The sequence below is a fragment of the Eubalaena glacialis genome, chromosome 2, assembly GCF_028564815.1.
Source record: "Eubalaena glacialis isolate mEubGla1 chromosome 2, mEubGla1.1.hap2.+ XY, whole genome shotgun sequence".
Taxonomy (NCBI): domain Eukaryota; kingdom Metazoa; phylum Chordata; class Mammalia; order Artiodactyla; family Balaenidae; genus Eubalaena; species Eubalaena glacialis.
Genome location: NC_083717.1, coordinates 167560497 through 167583838, shown reverse-complemented (window position 1 = coordinate 167583838; position 23342 = coordinate 167560497). Strand labels below are relative to the sequence as shown.

Genomic DNA, 23342 nt, shown 5'->3' with positions numbered 1-23342 from the left:
AGGCTGTGGATGATGTGACGTGTGAACACTTTTCCTGGGAGCTCTGTATACTGAAGGTGTTATAGGTCAGCGAAAGGCACCGCGATGCCTTACAAATACCTCCCCAGCCACAGCACTCTTTCTGCCCTTCATGGTGCCGCTCAGCAAATAAACAAGACCAAAGAGGAAGGGCTGGCTGAAGCAGGGGCAGGTCAGGTACCCAGAGCGCTGCCCCCAGCCTGTCTTCCCTCAGGAAATGGTTAGAGCTCCACAGAGCCCAGCTTGCCGGTCCCTGGGGCTGGGGACAGGGCACTGTTCAGAAGTCAGCTTCAGCTTCCTCTACTATGACGTGGACACTAATGCCTGCCTCTTAAGGCAGATGAGACACTGGTGGTCGAGGCAGAGCTCTGTAAACTGTAAAGAACTCTGCAGACAGAAGGAGAGCGCTGAAGTAGGAGTCAGGAGACCCGGGCTTCGGCTCCATTCCCAACAAGCCAGCGGCCTTGAACAAGTGGCCATTCCCATGAGCCTCCACCTCCTTCCCGGCGGAGTGGAGCGGGGACACCAGATGTGCTCTGAGCCCCATCAGGGCTCTCAGATTCTCTGACTCTGTTTGGGGCCAGGTTAAGTTTCAGGAGACTAAGAGGCAGGGGGGATGACCCGCCCTAGGCTCCACCCCTGGTTCTCGGAGCCAGATGGACCGGAGGGCAGGGAGGAGGGAAGGGCAGTGCACCTCTGGAGGGGGTGTTGTCCAGGGGGTGGGAAAGTGGGCAGCCAAGGGGCTGAGGCCCACTCGCTCCCCCCGCCCCTCTCCCCTCCGCAGGAGATGCCATAGGAACAACGCTGCCACTGCCTGGACAGGGGAGCCCAGAGGCCCGGGAAGAAGAGCAAGTGACCGCCCCCACCGATGTGCTGGTGACCCCGGCCCCGTCAGGTACCTGCAGCAGCCCCATGAGGTGTGGGCGGCCAGAGCCAACTCCAGGGCTCTCCCACCAGATGTACAGTGTCCAGTGAACTCCCGCCTGGGTCAGCGGCCCCGGCCGCATTCCGCAGAGAGCACAGGGTGCCCCTAGTGATCGGGGGAGTCCCGTCTGGAGCACCGGTCAAGCCAGGCAGGAGAAAGAGAAGGGGTGCCTTCCAGAAGAATCCACGGGGCCTTCTCAAGGAAGGCGAGCACATGGGGCCTCTGGGAGCCTGGCTCTTCCAGGCTGTTGACCCTGAGTCAACTGAGTACCCCGGCGGTGGGCAGCCTCCTGCCCACAGGGAGGGCCAACTTTAGGGAAGGAAAATGGTTCTATTTCTCAAAGTTGTTTAGCTGCCCTGGAGCCTGCGTTCCCCAGGCTCTGGCCACGGCAGTGGTTAGGGGGTGGTATGGGGGAGATCCCCGGCACATCCACCTTGCTCTGGAACGCGCCCTCCTCAAAGGCTCGTTGTCTGGGGACTTGGTCCAAAAGAAGCAGGGCCGGTGTTGCTGCAGCTGTTCCCCGTTCACGTGTGTGCTCACGTTTGTGTGCTCGTGTGTGTGCCCCCATGAGTGTCCTCATCAGGGCCTTGCTGCTTGTAACCTCATAGACTGAGGTCACCTTGGGGTGAGGGGTATTTCCAGATCTCCTCCAGTAGAGGGAGAGACCCTGCAGGTTGGTGGAACAGTCCAGAGAGTGTGGGAGGGGCTGGGAGCTTGGCCTTCCTAGGCCTGAACCAGGGCGACCCTGCTGCCTTCTCCCAGGACCCCTCTTCTCTGGGCTCAGTGCGCTGCTCCAAGGAGTGCCCTCGGCCCCCCTCTGCTCGGCAGGCAAGATGAGCTGGGTTAAGGGGCTCAGCTGGGGATTCAGCGATGTGGGGACAGAATCCCTCCCACTATCTATAGACTTTCTCCTGATCCCCCTTCCCCCTTGCCATCCCCCAACCTCACCCCTCTGGGAGGACATTTAGAACCTGGCTGGAGGTCCTCCTGAGCCCCCAGGCTGACACAAACTTGGAGCCAGGCCAGGGGCAGGGTAGCCCGACAAACAGGCCGGTGTGCACGTTCAGTTCAGTCCAATTTAGCAAACGCTGTGAAGCCCCGCTGTGCACCACTACAGGCCACATCCTGACCCATTTCCTTGGGTCTCTGGGGTTCCCTCAGTGCTGTGGGGCAGGGCTGGGAGCCTGGGTGTGCGGGCTTCCGGCTGAGACCTGGAGCGAAAGCATCACTCATTCATTCAGTCATTTGTTCATTCAGCATGTTTTAAGTGCCAGGTACTTTTCTGGTATTACGGACGCAGTTGAAAAGAGCTATAATCTCTTGCTCTCTATGCAGCCTCAGCCCTGAGCCCTGGCAAGTCTCCAAACTGTTTCTGAATTCAGTTTCCATCTCCCATTTTTACCCATTACCACCACCCAAGGCAGTCCTTGTTTAATTCATTTCAACAGGTTTCTAGGAGCCCTCTGTGCCTCCCCTCCCACCCCAGTCCATCTGCCATCTTGCTGCCTTTCTGAACAAGATGACATGCAAGATGCGTGGTCTTTTTGAGACAGTTCTGATCACACCCCACCTCCCATGACCCCCTTGCTTACAGGCCTGTCTCAACGTGGCACTCAAGGCCCTGCTCAGTTAGCCCGCGCCCACCTCTCCCCTCTTCCCCTGGCAGTTGTCCCAAGACCCCCCTCACCAGATCTGTCTGTCTGCCTAGGAAAAACTGGTCAGGAGTTGCCAGGGAAGGGAAGCACTCGCTGTGGATGAGAGCTGTCCCCGTATTCAGGGTGAGGTCAGGCTGGAGGCCTCAGCAGGGGAGTCCCTTTGCTGGGACGTGGGACACAGGTTACTGGAACCCCCTGAGTCTCGGTCAGAGGGATGCAGTGCTGCAAGCTCCATCCTGGTAGGGCTCGGGGCCCTGGGAGGAAGTGCCGTGGATTCTTACACAGGCCATGCTATACATGAATGTGGGAGGGCCCAGCTAAGGCTGGGATGAGGCTTCTGTGGCCCTCTGAGGCCCGTGTGCCCTGCCCCCACCCCACTCCACTGCCTTCACCCATCCGCACCCCACCATAACCTCTGCTTTGCTCCGTCATCCACAGGCATTGACAGATGTGCTGCTGGAGCCACCAACATCTGTGGCCCGGGAACCTGTGTGAACCTCCCTGATGGATACAGATGCATCTGCAGCCCCGGCTACCGGCTGCACCCCAGCCAGGCCTACTGCGCAGGTATCCACGTGGGCAGCCTGGGCTCACTCAGTGGCTGGGGTGGGTGGAGGCAGGGCAGGAGGACAGTCCAGAGTCCAGGCAGCCGAAAGTCCGAGCAGTGTTGTGTGGTGGATGGACTGAGGAGAGCAATCCCTATGGACAAAGCTAACCTTAACCTTGGGGAGACCGGTCTCTGGGAGCACCATCTGATGAGTCCCCAGGACTTCAGGAGAATGGGAAGCCACCCCAGGGTCCCCTGACTGGTACTTGGAGCCTTCAGCTCTGAGATCAGCCCACCCCTCAAACTGGCCATCTTGCTGTCTGCATAGCAGACTGAAGCCACGGCCATCCCTGGGGGAGAGGTTCGGAGGCACAACACATAAATCATCCAGTGTGGGCCTAATCCACTCCCCCAATATTTTTATACAAGGGAGACACATCCACTGTGCCTTGAAGGAGAAAGGAAGTTATCACCGGGCCACTGGGGGAGGGGGACACGGGGCAGGGAGGAGGTGCAGGGCCACTACCCCAGGCCCTTGGTTCTTGAATGGGCCCAATGAACCGACTTCATGGCCCTCAGCCTTAGAGATTTTCAACTCCCCAGCCTCCTCTGCTCCCTCATCCCCTCCTTGCCCCACAGCACCATTCCCTGTCCAGTCCTTAGCATGGCAGGTTGCTGGCAGGTGCCCAAAGGAAGGCCTCCCTGACTGCCCTTCTCACCTCCCTCCGCTCAGATGACGATGAGTGTCTGAGGGACCCCTGCAAGGGAAGGGGGCGCTGTGTCAACCGCGTGGGCTCCTACTCCTGCTTCTGCTACCCTGGCTACATGCTGGCCACCTCGGGGGCCACACAGGAATGCCAAGGTAAGGTGAGCCACCTTTGCCCCTGGGAGGGGCACAGGACCCCACAGGTAGTGTTGGGGGGTAAGAGGATCCAGGCATTCACAGCACCCAATGACAGAGCTGCAGAGTGCGGGGAGTACGGGGGCCGCAGGAACCAAGACCAGGGCTCTAACCTGGACCTGGGAGGAAGCAGACCCTGCACTGAGGCTGAGGTCGCTGAGACCAGATGGAGGAGTAGGAATCTGAAAGGCAGCAACATTCACCAACGCTCCAAGGAACTGTGACGGGAGCCAAGGGTGTGAGGGGTCTGGGGACATGGCTGGAGATGAAGACGAAAAACCAGGTCCCCAAATCCTGAGTGACAAGGAGCTTCTTTCCTATTGGATAAAGAGGGTGACCCGTGAGGACACCAACTGGGACTCCGGGCAGGCTTGGGAGCAGGCTTGCCTTTGCTGGGAAATGCCTGCAAGGCTTTAAGCTTCCCTGGGAAGCTCTGCACGGGGCGCTGGACAAAGGTGCTTCCAACAAAGGCCCTTTAATATGCGGCATTTATACCGCATACGAAACACTCCACATACTTTTTTATGAACTACAGAGAATAGAGTGCAGCGCTTTCCGAGCAGTGCCGTAAGATTCATAACCCAGTTGGAATCCTTCACCTAGAGAATGACACTGCTGTTCTTGGGGCTCACATTGCTGGTTCTGGCCTGGGCGCTGTGTGAGCTCTAGGGTTACTGCAATGAGTAAGGTGTGAATGGTGGCACTGTGGGATGAGGAAGCACTGGCTCTGTATGGAGGAATGTGGGAAGGTTTCCCAAAGGGGTGTTTGAGTGGGGACAGAATAATAACAGCTACCATTTAATGAGCACTTCTCATATGGCAGCACCGTCCTAAGCCCTTTATTTATGAAGCTCATCATCCCAACCCCATGCAGCACAAATCCTTATCCCCATTTTACAGTTTAGCAAACTGAGGCTCAGAGAGGTGAATTGAACCACCCAGAGACCTCACACCTAGAGCCGTGGCAGAGCTGGAAACAGAATCAAAGTCACCCTGGCCCCAAAACATGATTTGATTCCAACACCTTCCCTTACACACACGGTGAAGGAAAGGAGGGAGCAGAGGGTATTTCAGGGAAAGGGAACCATTTCTGCAGAGGGCAGAGCAATGAACAAGCCTGGCGTGCTCTGGGAATAATGATAAATCCAGTGTGATGGGAGCGCGGGGTATGCAGAGGAAGTGTCAGGAGCCGACGCCAGTTTGCGAAGTGTCTTGAGTGCCAGGCTGAAGTGTTTGGTCGCTGTCCCGCAGACAGTGGCAGCCAACAGAGGTTTGTAAGCAGAGGGCGGCGATGCGGTCAGCCAGCTTTCAGGGAGATGACTCAGGCAGCAGTGCTCAGAACAGTCTGGAGTTATCAACGGCAGAGGCCGGGAGCAAGGGGCTTCTCTGGGCTTCGCAGCCTTGGCAAGTGTTGTGGGCCAGAGGCACTGCTCCCTGCAGGCCCAGCCCGCGATGCTGGCCTGAGACAAGCAGTGGCTGCTGCAGGGAAGGGTGTCGCCAGGACTGGCCCAGACAAAGGGTCCTGCCTCGTGCCAGCCTGGGTGTCCGGATGTCCCTGCCAACCCGACAGCTGGCGGAGGAGGCAGGAAGGTCAAGGTCAGCTGTCAAAGCTTCTCCCAGTGGGGTCTGGCTGCGGTGTGATGAGGCCTCATCCAGGATAACATCCACTTTCTAAATTTTGCTGCTCTGGTAAAACAATATCTCCTTATTTTAAATATTTACTTTATTCTTATTTATAAATTATTTCATTAATTTATATAATTAATTAATAGAAAGCATTACAATTTCTAGAATTGAAATTAATATAAATATAAATAACTGATTAAGATAAATTATTTGAATATTAAATATTTAAAATAACATTTACTTTACTAGTACCTATGAGCATCTTTTCATATATGAGCCTTTGGGTTTCCTTATCTAGAAATTGCTTGTTCTTATCTTTTGCTCTCTTTTCCAGTGGTCTTTGCTGCTTTTTCTTGTGGCTCTTTAGGAGTTCCTTATAGATTCCAGATACTTGCCTGGGTTTAGATATGACAACTCTTCCACCTTGTCCTCTGTCCATTGACCTTATCCACATGTCCTGTTTTTAACAGAAATCATTAATTCTGATGTATTGAAATTCACCTTTTTGCCTTATTTTTTATGCTTTGGGAGCTTTATTTAACAAGTCCTTCCCCACTCTTAATTCACAAAGATATTCTCCTACACCTCCTTTCATTAAAGTTACAGTTTTGCCTTTCACAACATGTTTTAATCCATCTGGAGTCCATCGTTGCATGGGTGTTAAGATTGGGTCTTTTCCATTTCCATTTATCTCCATAGAACAAGTCAGTTTTCCCAGGCTTATTTATCAGGCAGTCATCCTGGCCCTACCAGTTTGTGGGTCCTTTATCAGGTTCTCTTTAGCTTCCCAAAGGGAGGACCAGTTATTTCAGAATTGCCTGGAGAGTTATTAAAATGCAGGTTCCTGGGCCCGCCCAGTACTGCTGCATCAGAATCTCTGGACGTGGGCCTGGGAGTGTACATTTTATACCATCTGCCAGTGACTCCACTGTGCACTAAAGTGTCACGAAGTATTGCTCATGTCTGTAAACAAATGCTTATTATTCCATTCATGTAATAAGTACTTTTGGGGGGTCTGGGCTAGGTACTAAGGACACTAGGATAATAAGGCACATTCTCAGCAGTCAGGGAGGAAAAAAAAGCAGTTACTATTCAATATAAGGGCTGATTCCTAAGGGAACCCTGGGAAGGGCCATATGGGTTGGAGGGGCGAGGGCAGCCTCACTGAGAGATGAGAAGGAAACAGCCAAGCTGGTGGGTGGGAAGCCACTCCAGGCGAGGGAACAGCACGTGCAGAAGCTCCTTAGGCTGAACTCCTTTGGCTTATCCTATTGGCCTCAAAAATATCGAGCAGCTGTATTGCCTGTGTACCTCCTCATTACTATAGTAATCATGTGATTACTATATGTGCTCTTATTTGGGATAAACATGATGAGAACCTCTCCACTCAACTCCATTCATGCAATCACAGATAACTATGCCAGAAATCAACAGCAGAAGAAATACCAAGAAGAGGCCATCTCAGCATTAAGAGATATTCCTATTAGTGAAGTAAACCAAGTGTTTTTTCTTGCGACCAAAGAACTTTACACCAAAAACTGAATTGTATGTGGACTAATACCAAACACTTATAAGTTTTTGACATTAAAATTTTGACCATAAAAGAAAAAGAAGGAGGCATGTGGGAAGCAGCAACCAAGGTGAGAGAACCAGGCGGGGCTAGGTCACAAAAGGTCTCACATGCCAGGCTGAGGAGCTTGGATTTTATAGAGTAGGTTTAATGCTAGAATAAAAATAATAGCTAACATTTCTTCAGTGCTCACCTTGTGTCAGGCAGGCACTGTGCTAAGCCCTTTACCTGGATTATCTCATTTCATCTGCACAAAGCCTCTGTGAAGTGTTTGAACCATTGCTACGGGTTGGGGCAAGGGTGAGTCCTCCATTAATTTGACTGTGGGGGGCAGGGAATGGGGAGTGGCCAGAGTGACCTAGAGTTGATAAATTGAACCCACACTTTTTTTTTTAAATTTATCTTTATTCTATTTACTTTATTTTTGGCTGTGTTGGGTCTTCGCTGCTGTGCGCGGGCTTTCTCTAGTTGCGGCGAGTGGGGGGGCTACTCTTCGGTGCGGTGCACGGGCTTCTCATTGCAGTGGCTTCTCTTGTTGCAGAGCACGGGCTCTAGGCACACGGGCTTCAGTAGTTGTGGCACGCAGGCTCAGTGGTTATGGCGCACGGGCTTAGTTGCTCCGCGGCATGTGGGATCTTACCGGAACAGGGATTGAACCCGTGTCCACTGCATTGGCAGGCAGATTCTTAACCACTGCACCACCAGGGAAGCCCTGAACCCATCCTTGGAATGGGAGTAGGGCTCTGCTGGCCATCAAACCAAACAGAGGCATTTGTGTGAACAAAGGCTTGGAGGCTGGACCAGTGGGGATCAGCATACACAGCAAGGCTGGGGTGAGGCAGGCTGAGCAGCAGGGAACCCAGCAGGGGAGGGGCATGACCAGGCTTGGACTTTCAAGCCATCACAGGGCACCATTATGCTTTGGGACAATGGCAGAAACCAAATGGACAGATCCACAGCTGCCTAAGATGCTGTCTCTCACTGGCTGCTTAATCCCTAACCTTATTTTTTTGGGGGGTGGGGGGGCGTGCCACGTGGCTTGTGGGATCTTAGCTCCCCTGACCAGGGATCGAACCAGGGCCCCTGGCAGTGAAAGCGCCATCCTGGTCCTAACCACTGGACCGCCAGGGAATTCCAATCCCTAACCTTTAGGAATGCCCCTAGGAACTCTAGGAGCAGACTTCTGGGGGATTTATTGGGGTCAAGAGGGGGACTTCGTTGGCTTCCTCAGATAGTGCCATAGGCACAGCCACCTGACCTCAAGACTAGCCCTTGCACCGGGGTAAGGAGACAGCTGTGAGAGTCCCCATGGGCCCCCAAAGTAGCCATCCTCTCCAGGAGAAAGGAACTCAGGAGTTTGCAGGGGCCTGAGCTAGGTCAGTCTCAGACCCTGCCCTTCATGGCTGCAGCAAGGATGCCTTCCCTGCCTGGGCCTCAGCATGGGTGTCCTTGGCCTTGGCCTCTGAACGGATGTCCCAGGACCCCCTGCAGGGCTGGCCCCAACTCAGGACTTTTCTGTGTGTTCACAGACATAGACGAGTGTGAGCAGCCCGAGGTGTGCAGCGGGGGGCGGTGCACCAACACGGAGGGTTCCTACCACTGCGAGTGTGACCAGGGCTATGTGATGGTCAGGAAGGGACATTGCCAAGGTAAGGAATGGGGTGCCGCTCCACCCTCTCCTGGTCTCTCCCCGTGCACTGCCCACCACCAGCTCCCCTTCCAGCTTATCCCCGACTGGGCCCCTTGATGCCGAGCCCCCTCCTGTGCACAGAGAGACCTATCTGTGGATTCTGGAACCCTTCTGTCCCCTCAGTGGGATTTTGACATCCTGTCTGTCCCGGCAGCACGGAGCACAGTAACTTTATGTACATGAGATCCCGGGAGCACCCCTCCATACACCTCTGCCCCTCACCTTGAGTCATGCGGCAGAGGGAAGGTTGATCTAGCTGGGAGGTGCCTGGGGCCTTGGGCTTGGCCTACTTGCTAAAGCTTTAAGGCTGTGAGCTCCTCAGAGCTGGACCATATCCTTAGATGACCATGCATGGACACCTGACAAATGTCCATGTGTTGGACACCCCAACAAATGCTAGTGGAATAAATGAACAAATGAGCCCTCATCCTGGCCCCCTTTCCCAGGCCCTGCCATAAGTTGGCTGTGTCATTGCCAACTGATGTCCTCACAGACTGGCTTGAACCTGCCACCATCATGTCAGCTCCTGGTAGCCCTGCCACTTCCACCCCCCTGCCAGGCTGGGGGTCTCAGATGCTTGCAAGAGGCCTGGGTCATGTGCTCCCAAGACTGGCTGAGACAGGAAGGGGTGAGGGGGAATCCAGGCTCTCTCTGGAAAGAAGTCCTGCCCTGGATCCAAGGTTAGGCCCAGACACCTCCCTGCCTCCAGGTTTCCCTGGGCCAGGATTCAGAGGGTCCTAGAGGCGAGAGATGAGCTTGTGTGTCTGGTGAAGGGAGCCCACCCCCTTCCCAATGCCACTACCACAGAAGCAGAGTCCAGAGCCCTGGCAGGTCTTGGCAAAGGGGAGAGGTCACTAGGGGTGTAGGACAGACAATGCTCTGTCTGCATCCCTGGCGCGTTACTTTCCCTTCTCAATGCCTCCCCCTTTAAACTCAGGCCCACTTATGATCAAAGCCTGAACCCACTTCCCTTATCCTCACTAACTTACTGGGGACAGACAGCCTGGCATGTTCCAGGAGAAGGGAGAGTGAAGGGAGTTAGCATTTGATGTGTGCCTGCTATGTGCCAGGTGCTGTGCTAGGGATCTGATAGACTGCCTCATTTAAGCATCGAACATTATTAATTTGGCATTAGACTTTGTGAAAAAGTAAAGCAAAACTAAAGGAAATGAACTAAGAAAAATACCAGGACATTAAAAATATCAAATTTATACTAACCAGTCCGTGCAAGAGCACAGGCTGTGGTGGAGACAGGCCTGGGTTTGGCTCTTGTCTCAATGTCTGAAAATGGAAACCATAATGCCCATCATAGGGGCTCTTGGAGAATCTTGGCCACAGGGGCTCTTGAATCATAGGGGCTCTTGTGAGGACTGAATAACCTGCCACATACAAAGTGTACATGCAGCCCCTCAGCGAGTAGGGGGCGGCACTACTGTCTGAGGACCCGTTCTCTCTCACGTCTAATCTCCCCTCAACGACCGAGTCCGTGCCCCTGGATTGTCCCCTTCCCTTCCGGAGGAAAGGTTCCAGACACACACCTCGGCTGGGAGGTCAGGCTGAGTTCCTGGCCCAGGGCAGACACTCTGAGTCTGCTGAGAGAAAAACGGACGTAGCCTGCACACTTCTCCAGGTTTCCATCCATAACCACAGACCCGGCCCATCACCCCGAGAGCCCAGTGAATTTCCTCTCCTTCTTTCTTCTTCTTCCAACTAAGAAACCACTCTCTCCACTTAAACTCAAAGTCTCTGGTGAAAGGCCCGAGTGGTCTGGACAGCAGCCCATCCAAAGTCTCGATGGCATTTCCATCGTACCAGGACTCTGGGTTCCCATGGAAAGGGGTTAGATCCCCCTGCAGACTGCCAGGGCTCTGCTGTCCCCACCCACGTCCAAGGTCACCTGAGCGTCTGGGCCCTGAGTGAGCACCCTCCCCACCCTGTGGTCTCACAAGGAACAGAGGCAGCACCTTCACATTTCCTCACGCAGAGGCTGCAGTGCTGGTTAGAGAAGCTCCAGGATCCTCCCAGTGTACAGACAGCAGGCTGGCAAGCTGGTCCCTGGGGTGACTGTTTCCTTGGGTCTTCTGGGATCTCTTCAGCAGCCTCATACCAAGAGGATGTGAAGGTTTAGTTAGTCACATGGTCTCATTCTTTGGTCAGCAAACACTTGTTGAGTGCCAGCTGGGTCCCAGCCATGGGCTAGGAATATAACAATAAAAAGACAGATAGCTCCTGCCCCCGAGGACCAGGGTAAAAGCTACCAAAACATACCATAAGCTTAGATTAAAATTCAAACCCTAGACTAGGCAGAAAAATCTGGCTCCAGGCACCAAGATGTTAGTGGAACAGCCTCAAGATATCTGGTGACATCAGAGCCTGTGCCTTTAACATGGAACCCACTTCATCCAGAATCTTTATCTGGCTCCTTTAATCGGCTAGGCTAGTGTCTCCGTTATATCCACCCCCACTTAGAAGAGGCCTACCCTGGCTCAGGTGGAGACTGTGGGCTGCTTTGACCCTCTGCCCTCCCTCTCTCACCTGCTGACAGACCTCTCACACATGATGATCGCTGGCTGGGGCTCTGGTCTGAGGAAGGTGTGGCAGGTGTGCCAGTGGTGGTGTGCCAGGATAGGCCAGGTTATACTACAATAACAACCAACCTCAACCTTAGTGATTTAGGACACCACAAACTTGATATCTGACCAAGGCCACATGTCCATCATGAGGAAACATCCTGCCCCAAGTTTCCTCACCCTAGAACCTGGCGAAAGGAATAGCCAGCATCTTGAATGTGGCCAGTGTTCATGGAAGAAAGAAAGAGCACTCTGCAGGGTTGCACACAAATAAATGTTTGGGCCCATGAATTACACACATCATAGCTATTGGCCAGCACTAGTCCCCTGGCCCCATCCAACCACAAGGGACCAGGAGGCACAAGCCCACCACGGCCCAGAAGTGGAGAGCTGGAATTCTTAGTGAACAGCATTCGTCCTGCAAGTCTCCTCATGCCCAGTGTGAAACAGTTCGGGCACCACCTCCACAGATGTGCCCAGAACATTTGGGGCAGGGCAGACCTCAGGGCCCTTTGCTCCTGGTAAATCTAATCTCCTTCCTATCCTGCCTGATCCCTGCAGGAGAGGTCCAAAGACTCCATTTTTCCTCAGTGTGGTCTTAGAGGAGGATCCTTGCCTCATTCTCTTTCTCTTCATCCCAGAGTCTCACATCCCTGAAGCAGGAATTGTGGATAATTCCCAATGGCTTTGCCCATTTTCCTTTGGTACCTCAGCCAAGGCCAGCGGGCCATGGTGCTGGCCAAAGTTGGTGGCCCTAGGACCTTCATTTCCTCCACCTCTGTCTCATTCTCTCCATCTCTGTCTTTACAGAAGCCCTTAGAATAGTTTAGCCTGGTGTCACCACAGCCCAACTAGGGGCTCTTGGCTGCCCTCTTTCCAGAGATGAGCCTTATCTCAGTGTCTCCAAGATTGCCCGGGAGTTCTGGGTATCTCCTTACACACACCACCTGAAAAACCACCTGCCCTGTGTATGTCTTCCTCATGTGGACCCTCAGGGTGAAGTTTTGACCTTGAGAGGTACCTGGCTCCCTGGGACAGAGGGCTTTGATGTACCCGGTCTTCTGTAGACCAAACAACCTCAGAGGAGATTCATATTCACCCTCCGCTTCCGGGCCCATGTCCTGTTCTATAATGACAGCTGCTGGCTTGAGTCCCTTTGCAGAAAGTCTGTGTTCTGACCCTTGGCCCTGCCTCCTGCCTTTCTTTCCTCCATGGGTGCTGAGTAGGTCTTCCTCCTGGGCAGTAGGGCCTCTGAATCTACATGAACTTCTGGCCTTCCTGCAGGAGAATGACAATTATCCACACAGGGAGGGTAAATCTGGCGCTCGGTCAATCTGTCTGTCATGAAGAGTGACTGAGAGCCTCGACACTGGGCCGGAGGAGCAGAATGTCCTCCTGCAGTCCTGACCCCGAGTTCAATCCCTGTGTTACAACCTCCCTAACTCAGCCCAGGTCACCTGGGTGCCTTGGATGGTGGACTCCCCAGTATGCAAGCTTCATACTGGGAAAAGCCCTGCATGCAGTTCCTGGGAGAAAGCTCACCCGCCCGCTGCTTGTCACTCCCCCAGGACGGGCTGCTCTCTCTCTCCATGGATCACCCCTTCCCCTACTTGTCCGGTTGGTGCTCAGACTCATCCTTTCTGGCTGACTTTCCTGGCTCTCACCAGAGTGAGTGCTGGAGCTCTATGTGGTTCTCAGCTAGAAGAAAAGTCTCCTCTCCAGCCGAGAAGCCTCGCCAGCCTCCACCCTTCACTCTGCATCAGCCTCAGGGCTGGTCTTGGCCACATCTAAGATTGTGGGGTCATCCTCAGTCCTCATTTCCTGGTGCAGGGAAGCCCATTTGGCCTTCATTGCCCAGCTAGGATCTATTCTGGGGCCTCTGGGATCTGCCAAGCACGTCCAAACACGTCATTGTCACCCCTTGTAAAGGAGCAAGGGAGATACGAAGGCCCTTCCCAAGAGTCCAGCTCATGAAGTCAAGCTCTCTCACCCTCCCCTAGCTAGTGGAAGGGCAGCCTCCTTCACCAGGGAGTCTCCCTTCCTAAAGGTCTTCCATCTCTCTTTTGTCCAGGACAGTGGATGGGAGGTGGGGTTGGGAACACAGGACAGCACTCACTTTTTCCTAGTTTCCATCAGTATGGAAACTGACATCCCTCCTTCTCCCCAGCCAAGGGCAGGGTCAAGGATTTGCTTCTTCACAGCCCACCTATGTGCTGTGGTTTGCAGAGATGACCAAGGTCGGGGGGGGGGGGCTGTTATTTTGCAGATATCAACGAATGCCATCACCCTGGCACCTGCCCTGACGGGAGATGCATCAACTCCCCCGGCTCCTACACTTGCCTGCCCTGCGAGGAGGGCTACAGGGGCCAGAGCGGGAGCTGTGTAGGTGAGGGCTGCTTGCCAAGGCACTGAGGGGGCTGTTTGGCCTTGGGACCCCTGGATGAGCCCACAACAGGAAGGGGAAGGGGTGGGCAGAGGGAAGTGGCTTGGAGGCTATTGTCCTCCATGACCTGGCTGGGTTCCCAGATGACGCTGGGGATGAGATGGGTGTGCTTCAGTTACTGGTGCTCTGCCCTCTGAATCAGCCGGGGCAGGGGGCGGGGGGGCCCATCAGCTCCTTGGCCATATCCGTCCAGGAGCTACAGCCCAAGATCCCAGCAGCTTCTGTGGCTGGATCCTGCTAGGTAGAGTGAGGTACCAAGCGTCTTTGGAAGAGGCTGACACCGGTGGTGTGTTTCCTAGGGAGGGGTGGTCGTCTGCTCTTCTGCATCTCAATGTCTCAGTGTCTAACAGCAATGCCTACCTGAACAGCGGGTGCCCTTCTCCCTCTGGGGAGAGGGGTGCTACATGTCATCTGTAGGAGGAATGCTCTTTCCCCTCAGCTCCCACAGGAAGAAGGACCCAGGGTTCAGAATGCCAGGAGGGACTGAGTTGTGAATAGACGCTTTGAGGCTCTGGAGAGGGCAGACATTTCCCAGGCCCTTGAGACTGCCACTCAGCCACCCAGGCATAACTTACCCTCTCTCTGCGTTGCCCACTCACCTGTTGAACCTGGTGGGTGGGCTGGGAACATGAGATAATGCCAGTCTGGTTGGCGGGTAGGAGACCAGAGAGGTTCAGACTCACTATAAGGTGAGTCAGGGGTCTTAGACACTTGACTCCAGGTGTCCTCAGATGGGCCAAACCAGTCCCAGGGCTGGGGGACCTGGCCCCCTTTTCTAGGAATTTGCAGGATGTTCTGTGTCACTAGATAGAGCTGAAGTGAGCTCAGGGGGGCAGTGAGCTCAGGGGAGAAGGGTACCCTGTCTAAGTAGGTGGGCCCAGGAGCAGGAAGGACCTCGTGTCCTTCCCAGGGTGCCTATGGCCCCTCTGAATGCTGATTCCCTGGCCTCATAATTGAGATGCTCTCAGCCTGATGATGGAGGCTGCGTGAGGGAGATGAGGCCAGCCCGCCATCCTGGACTTCTCTCCCACAGATGTGAATGAGTGTCTGACCCCTGGGGTCTGCACCCATGGAACGTGCATCAACCTGGAGGGCTCCTTTAGATGCTCTTGTGAGCCGGGCTACGAGGTCACCTCAGACAAGAAGAGCTGCCAAGGTACAAAGAAGATCTGAAGCACGCTTTGTCCACAGCGAGTCAGCCTGCAGCTCCTTCCCTCTGGCCCCGCATCCCTGAGCATGCTGACCCAACATGTGGCTGCGAGACCCGTCCTTTCCCCCACCCTGCCCCACTCCCGCCCCACTGGTCTCTGGCTAGCCTGGCGTGTCTGTCCTGCAGAGCCCCACACAGAGCTCAATGGCCTGTTTCAGATGTTGACGAGTGTGCCAGCCGGGCCTCGTGCCCCGCGGGCCTCTGCCTCAACACGGAGGGCTCCTTCACCTGCTCGGCCTGCGAGAGTGGGTACCGGGTGAACGAGGACGGCACCGCCTGCGAAGGTAACCCGGGGCAGGGGGGTTGGCAGAGAGGGACCGAGAACACAGGCCCTCTTACCTCTCAAAGAACACTCCATTTGTCCCCCAGCTTGGGGCTGATGCTGAGGGTCTCCAGGCTAGGCTAGAGGACCCTGTGAATGGACTTGGCCCCAGGGACAGCTTCTATTTCCTCCTCCATGAGGACAGGAGGAAAAGAGAGTCACGGAGGCAAGAGGGAAGCTGACGGCAGAGCTGCCCCGGGAGCATCCTGGGGAGAGGGTACTGGGGTTGCCCTACAGAAGGCCCACAGCCAGGGCCTCCCCTTCCCCAGGGACCCCCAGAAAGTCTTATAAGCTCAGAGAGGGAGCCAGAGGCGTGGGGTGGCTCCTGCCTCACCAGGTGGAGGGAGGCCTCCTAGGCCCCCGGGTGACTGGCTGGCTGGCTGCCCCAGACCTAGACGAGTGTGCCCTTCTGGGAGTCTGCCCCTCTGGAGTCTGCACCAACACTGCCGGCTCCTTCTCCTGCAGGGACTGCGAGCGGGGCGCCCTGGGCCACACCTGTGAAGTGAGAGGCCCCCCCCCCCGCCGTGGGGGAGAAGAGCACAGACGGGGAGCGGGAGACTAACCCATCACCCTTAGAGAAGGGCGCTCACCTCAGATGGTGGGCCAGCTGGGGACACCTATTCTTGCCCCTCGCCCAACAGTAGTCGGAAAGGCGACTGCAGATTTGGGTCTAGGGGACCACTGAGCCACTGGATCACAAGCTTCAGCGCATGTCAGAATCGCTGGGGGAGTTTGTTCAACAGGCAGCTTCCCGGGGCCTTGCCCCAGACCTACTAAATCCACCTCTGTTGGGGGCCCTTGGGATCTGTCATCTAACAAGGTCCTCAAGGGTTCTTTGTAAGGGTGGGTGCTGGGACCATATTCTGAAAAACGTTAGCCTGTACCAGGCAATCTGTAGGCCAATTTAAATAATCTAGTTTCTGTTACCTTCTCAGGTTCTCTGTATCTGCTTCCTCGGCTTATTTCTCATTTGCCTTCCCACTGTTTCTCAGTGAAATCTCAGCCATGATGAGGGCAGTGGGGTTCGGCCACCCTAGGCCAGGGTTGCTGGGAGAGGCCAAGTGTCCCCAAGGTGGGCACTGTGTGAGCTGCCAGAGGCAGGGGGAGCTGGGACAGAAGGAGGGAGCTGCAGTCATCCTGCTCCCCAAAGGCTCCCTCGCCAGCTTCTCCCAGCTGTGCTGCTTTACAAGGGAACGATGCCCCTGTGGGTCCAGTCTCCTCAGGCAGGTGCCAGGTTCTCTGGAGACCTGCCCGTTGGCTCCTGCCCTTGGGAGGTGCTGCCATCGGCTGCCCCCCTCCCTGTGTGACCCTGCAGATGTGGATGAGTGTGAAGACCCCCAGAGCAGCTGCCTGGGAGGCGAGTGCAAGAACACGGCTGGCTCCTACGAGTGTCTCTGTCCCCCGGGCTTCCAGCTGGCCAATGGCACCGTGTGTGAGGGTGAGTGGCTCCGGTCTCCCCACCGGGGGCGGGGATGGGGGTAGAGTGCGCGGGGAGGCGGGAGCATCCCCGGGAGACAGCACAGCCCATCTTCTCCCTGCAGACGTGGACGAGTGCGTGGGAGAGGAGTACTGCGCACCGCGCGGCGAGTGTCTCAACAGCCACGGGTCCTTTTTCTGTCTCTGCGCCCCCGGCTTTGCCAGCGCAGAGGGGGGCGCCAGCTGCCAGGGTGAGGAGCCAGCAGCAGGGGGCGCTAGAGGCTATCTAGAGTACTGAAATAAAATGCTCACGGTCCCACCCAGGATGGGAAGATAGGAGGCTGAGTGATGAGATGGGAGCCAGGTGTCAGGAGGGACTCAGTCTTCCTCCAGGGCCTCTCCATGGTGTCTATGGCAGGTGCCCTCACCCTCTCTCCCCTTGACACAGCCCCAGTTCCAGGGCTCTGCCCCCCAGTCGGGCCTCTGGCTTCCAGCTCTGGACTCTCCCTCGGACCTTCCAGCACTTTCCTACTTCGAGCCACTCCCTGGCCCTCCTATGGGCTCCTCAGGGCCCAGAGGAAGCTGCACAGGGCCCTGGGGACCCATGGCTGGTCCTGCTGACAGATGTCTCTATTCTAGATGTGGACGAGTGTGCAGTCACTGACCGGTGTCTCGGGGGGCAATGTGTCAACACTGAGGGCTCCTTCAACTGTCTGTGCAAGACTGGCTTCCAGCCCTCCCCAGAGAGCGGGGAGTGTGTGGGTAAGGTCTCTGGGGGGAGCGAACAGGGCTCCTCCCCACGTCTGTCCCCTCCACTCTGCCTGCTCCTCAGCTCCCTGGGACCTGGAACCCCAGTTTCCGGGAAGCAGAGAACTTTCCACAGATTAATCATCCAATGCATTTATTGAGCCTCTGCTGACTCAGGGACTGTCTCAGGATGTCCTTGTGCTAGCAGAGCACACAATCTAGTTTTTAAAGCCAAACTGATGCAATAGATATTTATTAAACACCACCTGGGTTCAGTGTCTTCTGCTGGAACAAATAGACAGTTATGGACCATCTTGAAATTGACCAAGGGAGACAGATATGAAGACGACTCTCCATAATACACTTTGGGGAAGGTTTTCTATAAAGAGAAGTAGAAAGTGCTCTGCTGTAGAGAGCAGGGTGTGGGGGACAGGAGTGTCACAGAGGCTGAGAGCTCAGCGCTCTCCTAGATAGCAGAGCGCTCACCTCCTGGACGCTCCGCCCTGTGGGTCAGGGGAAATGATCCTGAACTTGATGTTTGGGGGTTGACATGAGCACAGTAGTTTGGAACAGATCAAGGACCCCAGAGGTTGTGGGGCATGACCTTTTAATGCCAGAGAGGTGGAGCCAGAGTAGTGACCCGGCCACTTCTGTCCCCTCTCATGACTCTGGGGACAGACACTGATGAGTGTGAGGACTTCGGAGACTCGGCGTGTGGGGCCTGGAGGTGTGAGAACAGCCCCGGCTCCTACCGCTGTGTCCCGGGCTGCCAGCCCGGCTACCACGTGGCCCCAACTGGAGACTGCGCTGGTGAGTCGGGAGGGGGTGTCCAGGGTGAGAAGCCTGAGGACACCTATTTTTCATGTATCCAGCTAGAAACTATTTTTTGCAGCTGTTTGAAGTTTGTTTATTTTCCAAACAGCAGTGCTTACACAAAAATTGAAGAGGAATATCAGTGTTAGAGTTTTCCTTTCCTGTATTCAGAAGTTAGCTTTCAGAAATCTTGGTGTTAATAGACCAAATAAATAAGAATTCCCAGCGAATAGAGAGCACACCCTACACTGTAGCCTCCACTGTCCCACAGACATAGACGAGTGTGCCAACGACACCATGTGTGGGAGCCACGGCTTCTGCGACAACACCGACGGCTCCTTCCGCTGCCTCTGTGACCAGGGCTTCGAGACCTCGCCCTCCGGCTGGGACTGCGTTGGTGAGAAGCCTGTGGGCTAGCCAGCTCTGAGCCAGGGAGGGGAAGGCCCTTGGGCCCTTGATCCCGTCTCCACAGATCTTGGCTGCCCTGCATAAAGGGGCCCTAGGGCCCTCCTCCTGAAATGATCAGGGTCTAACACGGCTCCATAAGGGGTCCTCATAGAGTGGCAAGGGAGGAGATTTCAGCTCCACCCTACAGGGGCACCTTGGCCAGGTTGGTCAAGGAAGCGAGGCCACCTTCAACCAGCAGGGGAAGCAAGCACACTAGTGAAGTCACCACCCTTCCGCAGAGACCCTAAGGTCTCAAGAGGCACATTCGGGGACCGTGCAGAGGGAGGAACCCTTCCTCTTTGTCCATTTACGGACTCTTTTCTGCCACCCTTCTCCTTCTTCCTCTTCCTTCCCATGCCCTCTGCTCATCTGTTCCTCCTTCCTGCTAACTCATACCCACTTCCACTCTTGCCCCAAGACCTAGCCTGTTTCTTTGGGGGGATTGAGACAAGGATCTGCCCACTGGGCTTGAGGCCGGGGCAGGGGCCTGGGCTGCCTCTCCTCCGCCCACGAGCCCGTCCTCCTGCCTGGCAGACGTGAACGAGTGCGAGCTCATGCTGGCGGTGTGCGGGGCGGCACTCTGCGAGAACGTGGAGGGCTCCTTCCTGTGCCTCTGCGCCAGCGACCTGGAGGAGTACGACGCTCAGGAGGGGCGCTGCCGACCGCGGGTGGCTGGAGGTGAGCTCTGGACCCCACCCCGTCGCTGCGCACCACCACTCCATGGCTCACAGAGCGCTTCCACTGCTCCAGCTCTTGAGAGGGATCTGGGCCGGGCCGGGCTGCAGCTCAGGGATGGAGCGCCGAGAGGTGGGGAGTCTGAGTGTGGGGTGCCGAGTCTGCTCCAGGCCAGGGAACGTCCAGGAGGCTGCAGGGTTGTGATGACCCTACAGGAGGCTCAAGAAGCTATAATGCCAACTTAGGGGGCCCCCAGGGATCTCAGATTGAGCCTTGGAGGGACCCTCAATCCAACCCCAGGGAGCTCTTGGCCGAGGGAGACTCTGAAGCTGAGCTAAGCTCGACTCTCCCCGTCCCACTCCACCGAGAGCTGCTGCTGGGTTCAGCCTCTCAGCCCCGGCTGGACCAGGACTCAGCTGGACTTCTCTGACTTGGGGAAAAGCAAGCAGGACTCAGGACAAGGAAGGGTGGGAGGGGCAGGGGTACAGTGTGAAGCAGAGGAATGGGCAGAGAGGGCTGCCCATACGGTATGCCAGGGACTGGGGGCACCCCACTGCAGTGGAGGGAGGCAGGATGGTACGCTGGAAGGAGCGGGGGTTTGGCACCAGAGGAACGGGGGTCAACTCTCTGCTAAGCCACTAGGCGGCTGCGGCAAGTCACCTAGCTTCTCGAAGCCTCGGCTGCCTCTTCTACGACAGAGGGCTGAGGGTAAGCTCTCCGTAAGGGTGTGAAGAGCATCAGGCGAGACGATGGAAGCGTTTCGCACACTGTAAAGCGCTATATAAATGGTTAACTTTTAAAATAAATTCAAAGGCTAGGGTGCCCCAGGGGGCTATGAACAGACAATAATAAGGGGCTTCTATCGCGAATAGGTCAGAGGATCCCTGAGGCCCCGCCAGGGGAACAGCCCCCAGGCCCCATCCGCATGGGATGCTACTCTGGGCAAAAGGGCCAGCCGCCCTGCTCCAGCCTTCTGGGCCGGAACACCACGCAGGCCGAGTGCTGCTGCACCCAGGGCACCGGCTGGGGAGATGCCTGTGAGCTGTGCCCAGCCGAGGACTCAGGTAAGGCCCCCAAGGGTCCCACATCCTCTCAGGGGCAGCTCTGCAGGGTGACACTGAAAGAAGGGGGGAGAGGAAGGAGGGGTGGCAGAAGGCTTCTCCCTCTGAGCTTGGATGCCTCCCTGCACAGTCGAATTCAGCGAGATCTGCCCTAGTGGGAAAGGCTACATCCCTGTGGAAGGAGCCTGGATGTTTGGACAGACCACATACACAGGTAACCTCCCTACAGACCCTCCTTCCCAAAAGCCACTCACCTGACTAGGCCTGGCCTGGTCCTCCAGGAAGCCCCCAGGGAAGCTCTGCATGCAGTCCCTGCCTCTCAGGGTGCTTCCAACGTTCCTGTCCCAGGGCTGCAGATATTTAGCTGGAAGTTCTGACCTGAGCTCCTCCTGGAGTGTCTATACAACCCCACTTCGGTTTCTCTGCTCACTCGAGGCTGAACCCTCCAAGGAACAAACTATGATGCCTTGACTAACCCAGTCACAGGGCACAGGGACACAGGCCAGAGGCAGCTGCTGGTCTCCCTGGCCCCACTTACGAAGCCCGAAACTTTGGGGAACTCACACTCAGAAAGGGTGGTTCAGGTGTGGGCTCACACCTGAAACTGCAAAAGGAAATAACAGAAACGGAAGTAGTTCCCCTTGAATGCTTGCTACGTGCCAAGCACCGTTTTAAGCACCTTACGTGTATTAACCTTTTAATCCTCATAATAACTCTAAAAGGTTAAGTAGTGGTATCCATATTTTCTAGGTAGGAAACTGAGGCAAGGAGAACTTAAGCAATTTGCCTGAAGTCACCCACCTGGCAAGTGGCAAGGCCGGGATTCGACCCCAGCCAGTCCGGCTTTGGAACCCCTAGTCCTAAGAACTGCCCCATCCTGCTTCTCGCCTTCCCCTCGCCTCAGCTCTGCCCTCCCACAGATGCTGACGAGTGTGTGATGTTTGGGCCCGGTCTCTGCCAGAACGGCCGGTGCCTCAACACGGTGCCTGGCTACATCTGCCTGTGCGATCCTGGCTACCACTACGATGCTGCCCGCAGGAAGTGTGAGGGTGAGACACCTGCCACCCCTCCCCCCCGGGGCCCAGAGCTGAACGCTCACCCACCCCTGCCAGCCAGCCCAGCTCTTACTGGGAGTTTCACTTCCCGGGGAAGACACCCGCCACAGCGGGCAGGTCTGAGGTGAGGGGACCTACTGGAAAGGCATTCTTGGGAAGGGGGTGAGGAGGGGACGCAGTTACAAGAAAACCCCCTTCCCTGAAGGTGGCCTGTGGGCAGGCCACGTTGGCACTGCCCCCAACCTTCCTTCCATCTCCCTGCCTCCCAGATCACGACGAGTGCCAGGACACGGCCTGTGAGAATGGCGGGTGTGTGAACACGGAAGGCTCTTTCCACTGCTTCTGCAGCCCGCCCCTCACCCTGGACCTCAGCCAGCAGCGCTGCGTGAACAGCACCAGCGATGCGGGTCAGTGGGGGGGGGGCCGTGGGGCAGTGGGGCAGCAGGGGGAGCGGACCTGGGCTGGGGGGTCTCACATGCCTCCGTGCCCTGTGCCACCAGAGGACCTGCCTGACCATGACATCCACACGGACATCTGCTGGAAAAAAGTCACCAATTACGTGTGCAGCCATCCCCTGCACGGGCGCCACACCACCTACACTGAGTGCTGCTGCCAGGACGGCGAGGCCTGGAGCCAGCAGTGTGCTCTGTGCCCCCCCAGGAGCTCTGGTGAGAAGGGCGGCCTGTGCCTGAAGGAGGGAAGCGGGGACACCTGCAGAGCTGGGCTGGGCCCCAGGGTAGGGGATGTCCTCACCTTGGAAGGGTGGATTTAGAACGGAGTAGGGCAAGTCAAGGCCCTGTCTTCCGTCCCTGTTGTTTGGGGACAGAGCGGGGCAGGGAGTGGCGGGGGAGAGGACGGCAGTCCCAGCACGCTCCCTCTCTCCGTGGGGTGGTGACCGTGAGCTGGGGAAACAGCACTCCAGGCTTCAGCTACCAGGAGCCAGGCCCAGCTTCCTCTCTCCCTCCTCCCTGACAGAGGTCTACGCTCAGCTGTGCAACGTGGCCCGCATTGAAGCGGAGCGGGAGGCCGGGGTCCACTTCCGGCCCGGCTATGAGTATGGCCCGGGGCCCGAGGACCTGCACTACAGCCTCTATGGCCCAGACGGGGTCCCCTTCTACAACTACCTGGGCCCCGAGGACACCATCCCTGAGCCGCTCTTCCCCAACATGGCCAGCCGCCCAGGGGACCGCACACTGGTCCTTGAGCCTCCCCTGCAGCCCTCAGAACTCCAGCCCCACTACGTGGCCAGCCATCCAGGTCTGTGTTGCTGCAAAAATGGGGAAGAGGTGGGCTCTGAAGCTGTTTCACTTCCATCTCCTCCATGTGCTCATCACTGTCAGCAGGGTGAGGACAGGGAAGGGAAAAGACCACCAAGGCCCCTCACGGGTCACTCAAGGGAAAACTCCAAACGCCCGGGTCACACACTAACACCTCCCTCTGACGGACTAGCACAGGGGACACACAGAGGTACAGGGCATCATCCCAACCTCAAAAGCTGCCTGTGGGAGTTGAAGAGGGGGACAGCAGCACGCTCCCGCCACGCCGCTTACAGTACGCAGGACACCCTGCTCTACAGGTTCACACTCGTGACCTGAAATGGGAATCAAGGATTTCTAATCACTTTAAAGGTCCACTGTGGTGACCCAGTTTG

The 23342-nt window shown here is 56.2% G+C and overlaps 1 protein-coding gene across 2 annotated transcripts in view; it reads left to right on the top strand.

Moving 5' to 3' along the window:
• LTBP2 (latent transforming growth factor beta binding protein 2) overlaps positions 1 to 23342 on the top strand; it is a 98831-nt gene that overhangs the window by 71320 nt on the left and 4169 nt on the right. Inside the window, exons 15-33 of one of the 2 annotated variants that reach the window (XM_061181050.1) lie at positions 803 to 913; positions 3037 to 3165; positions 3879 to 4007; positions 8772 to 8891; positions 13769 to 13888; positions 14979 to 15101; positions 15314 to 15439; positions 16793 to 16915; positions 17019 to 17144; positions 17533 to 17655; positions 18319 to 18450; positions 18725 to 18850; positions 19435 to 19578; positions 20448 to 20639; positions 20767 to 20850; positions 21557 to 21685; positions 21961 to 22098; positions 22192 to 22359; positions 22667 to 22948. In XM_061181050.1, coding sequence (XP_061037033.1) covers positions 803 to 913; positions 3037 to 3165; positions 3879 to 4007; positions 8772 to 8891; positions 13769 to 13888; positions 14979 to 15101; positions 15314 to 15439; positions 16793 to 16915; positions 17019 to 17144; positions 17533 to 17655; positions 18319 to 18450; positions 18725 to 18850; positions 19435 to 19578; positions 20448 to 20639; positions 20767 to 20850; positions 21557 to 21685; positions 21961 to 22098; positions 22192 to 22359; positions 22667 to 22948 — 2625 coding nt within the window. The remainder of the gene's footprint in view (positions 1 to 802; positions 914 to 3036; positions 3166 to 3878; positions 4008 to 8771; positions 8892 to 13768; positions 13889 to 14978; positions 15102 to 15313; positions 15440 to 16792; positions 16916 to 17018; positions 17145 to 17532; positions 17656 to 18318; positions 18451 to 18724; positions 18851 to 19434; positions 19579 to 20447; positions 20640 to 20766; positions 20851 to 21556; positions 21686 to 21960; positions 22099 to 22191; positions 22360 to 22666; positions 22949 to 23342) is intronic. The other variant, XM_061181051.1, reaches the window with a different exon arrangement.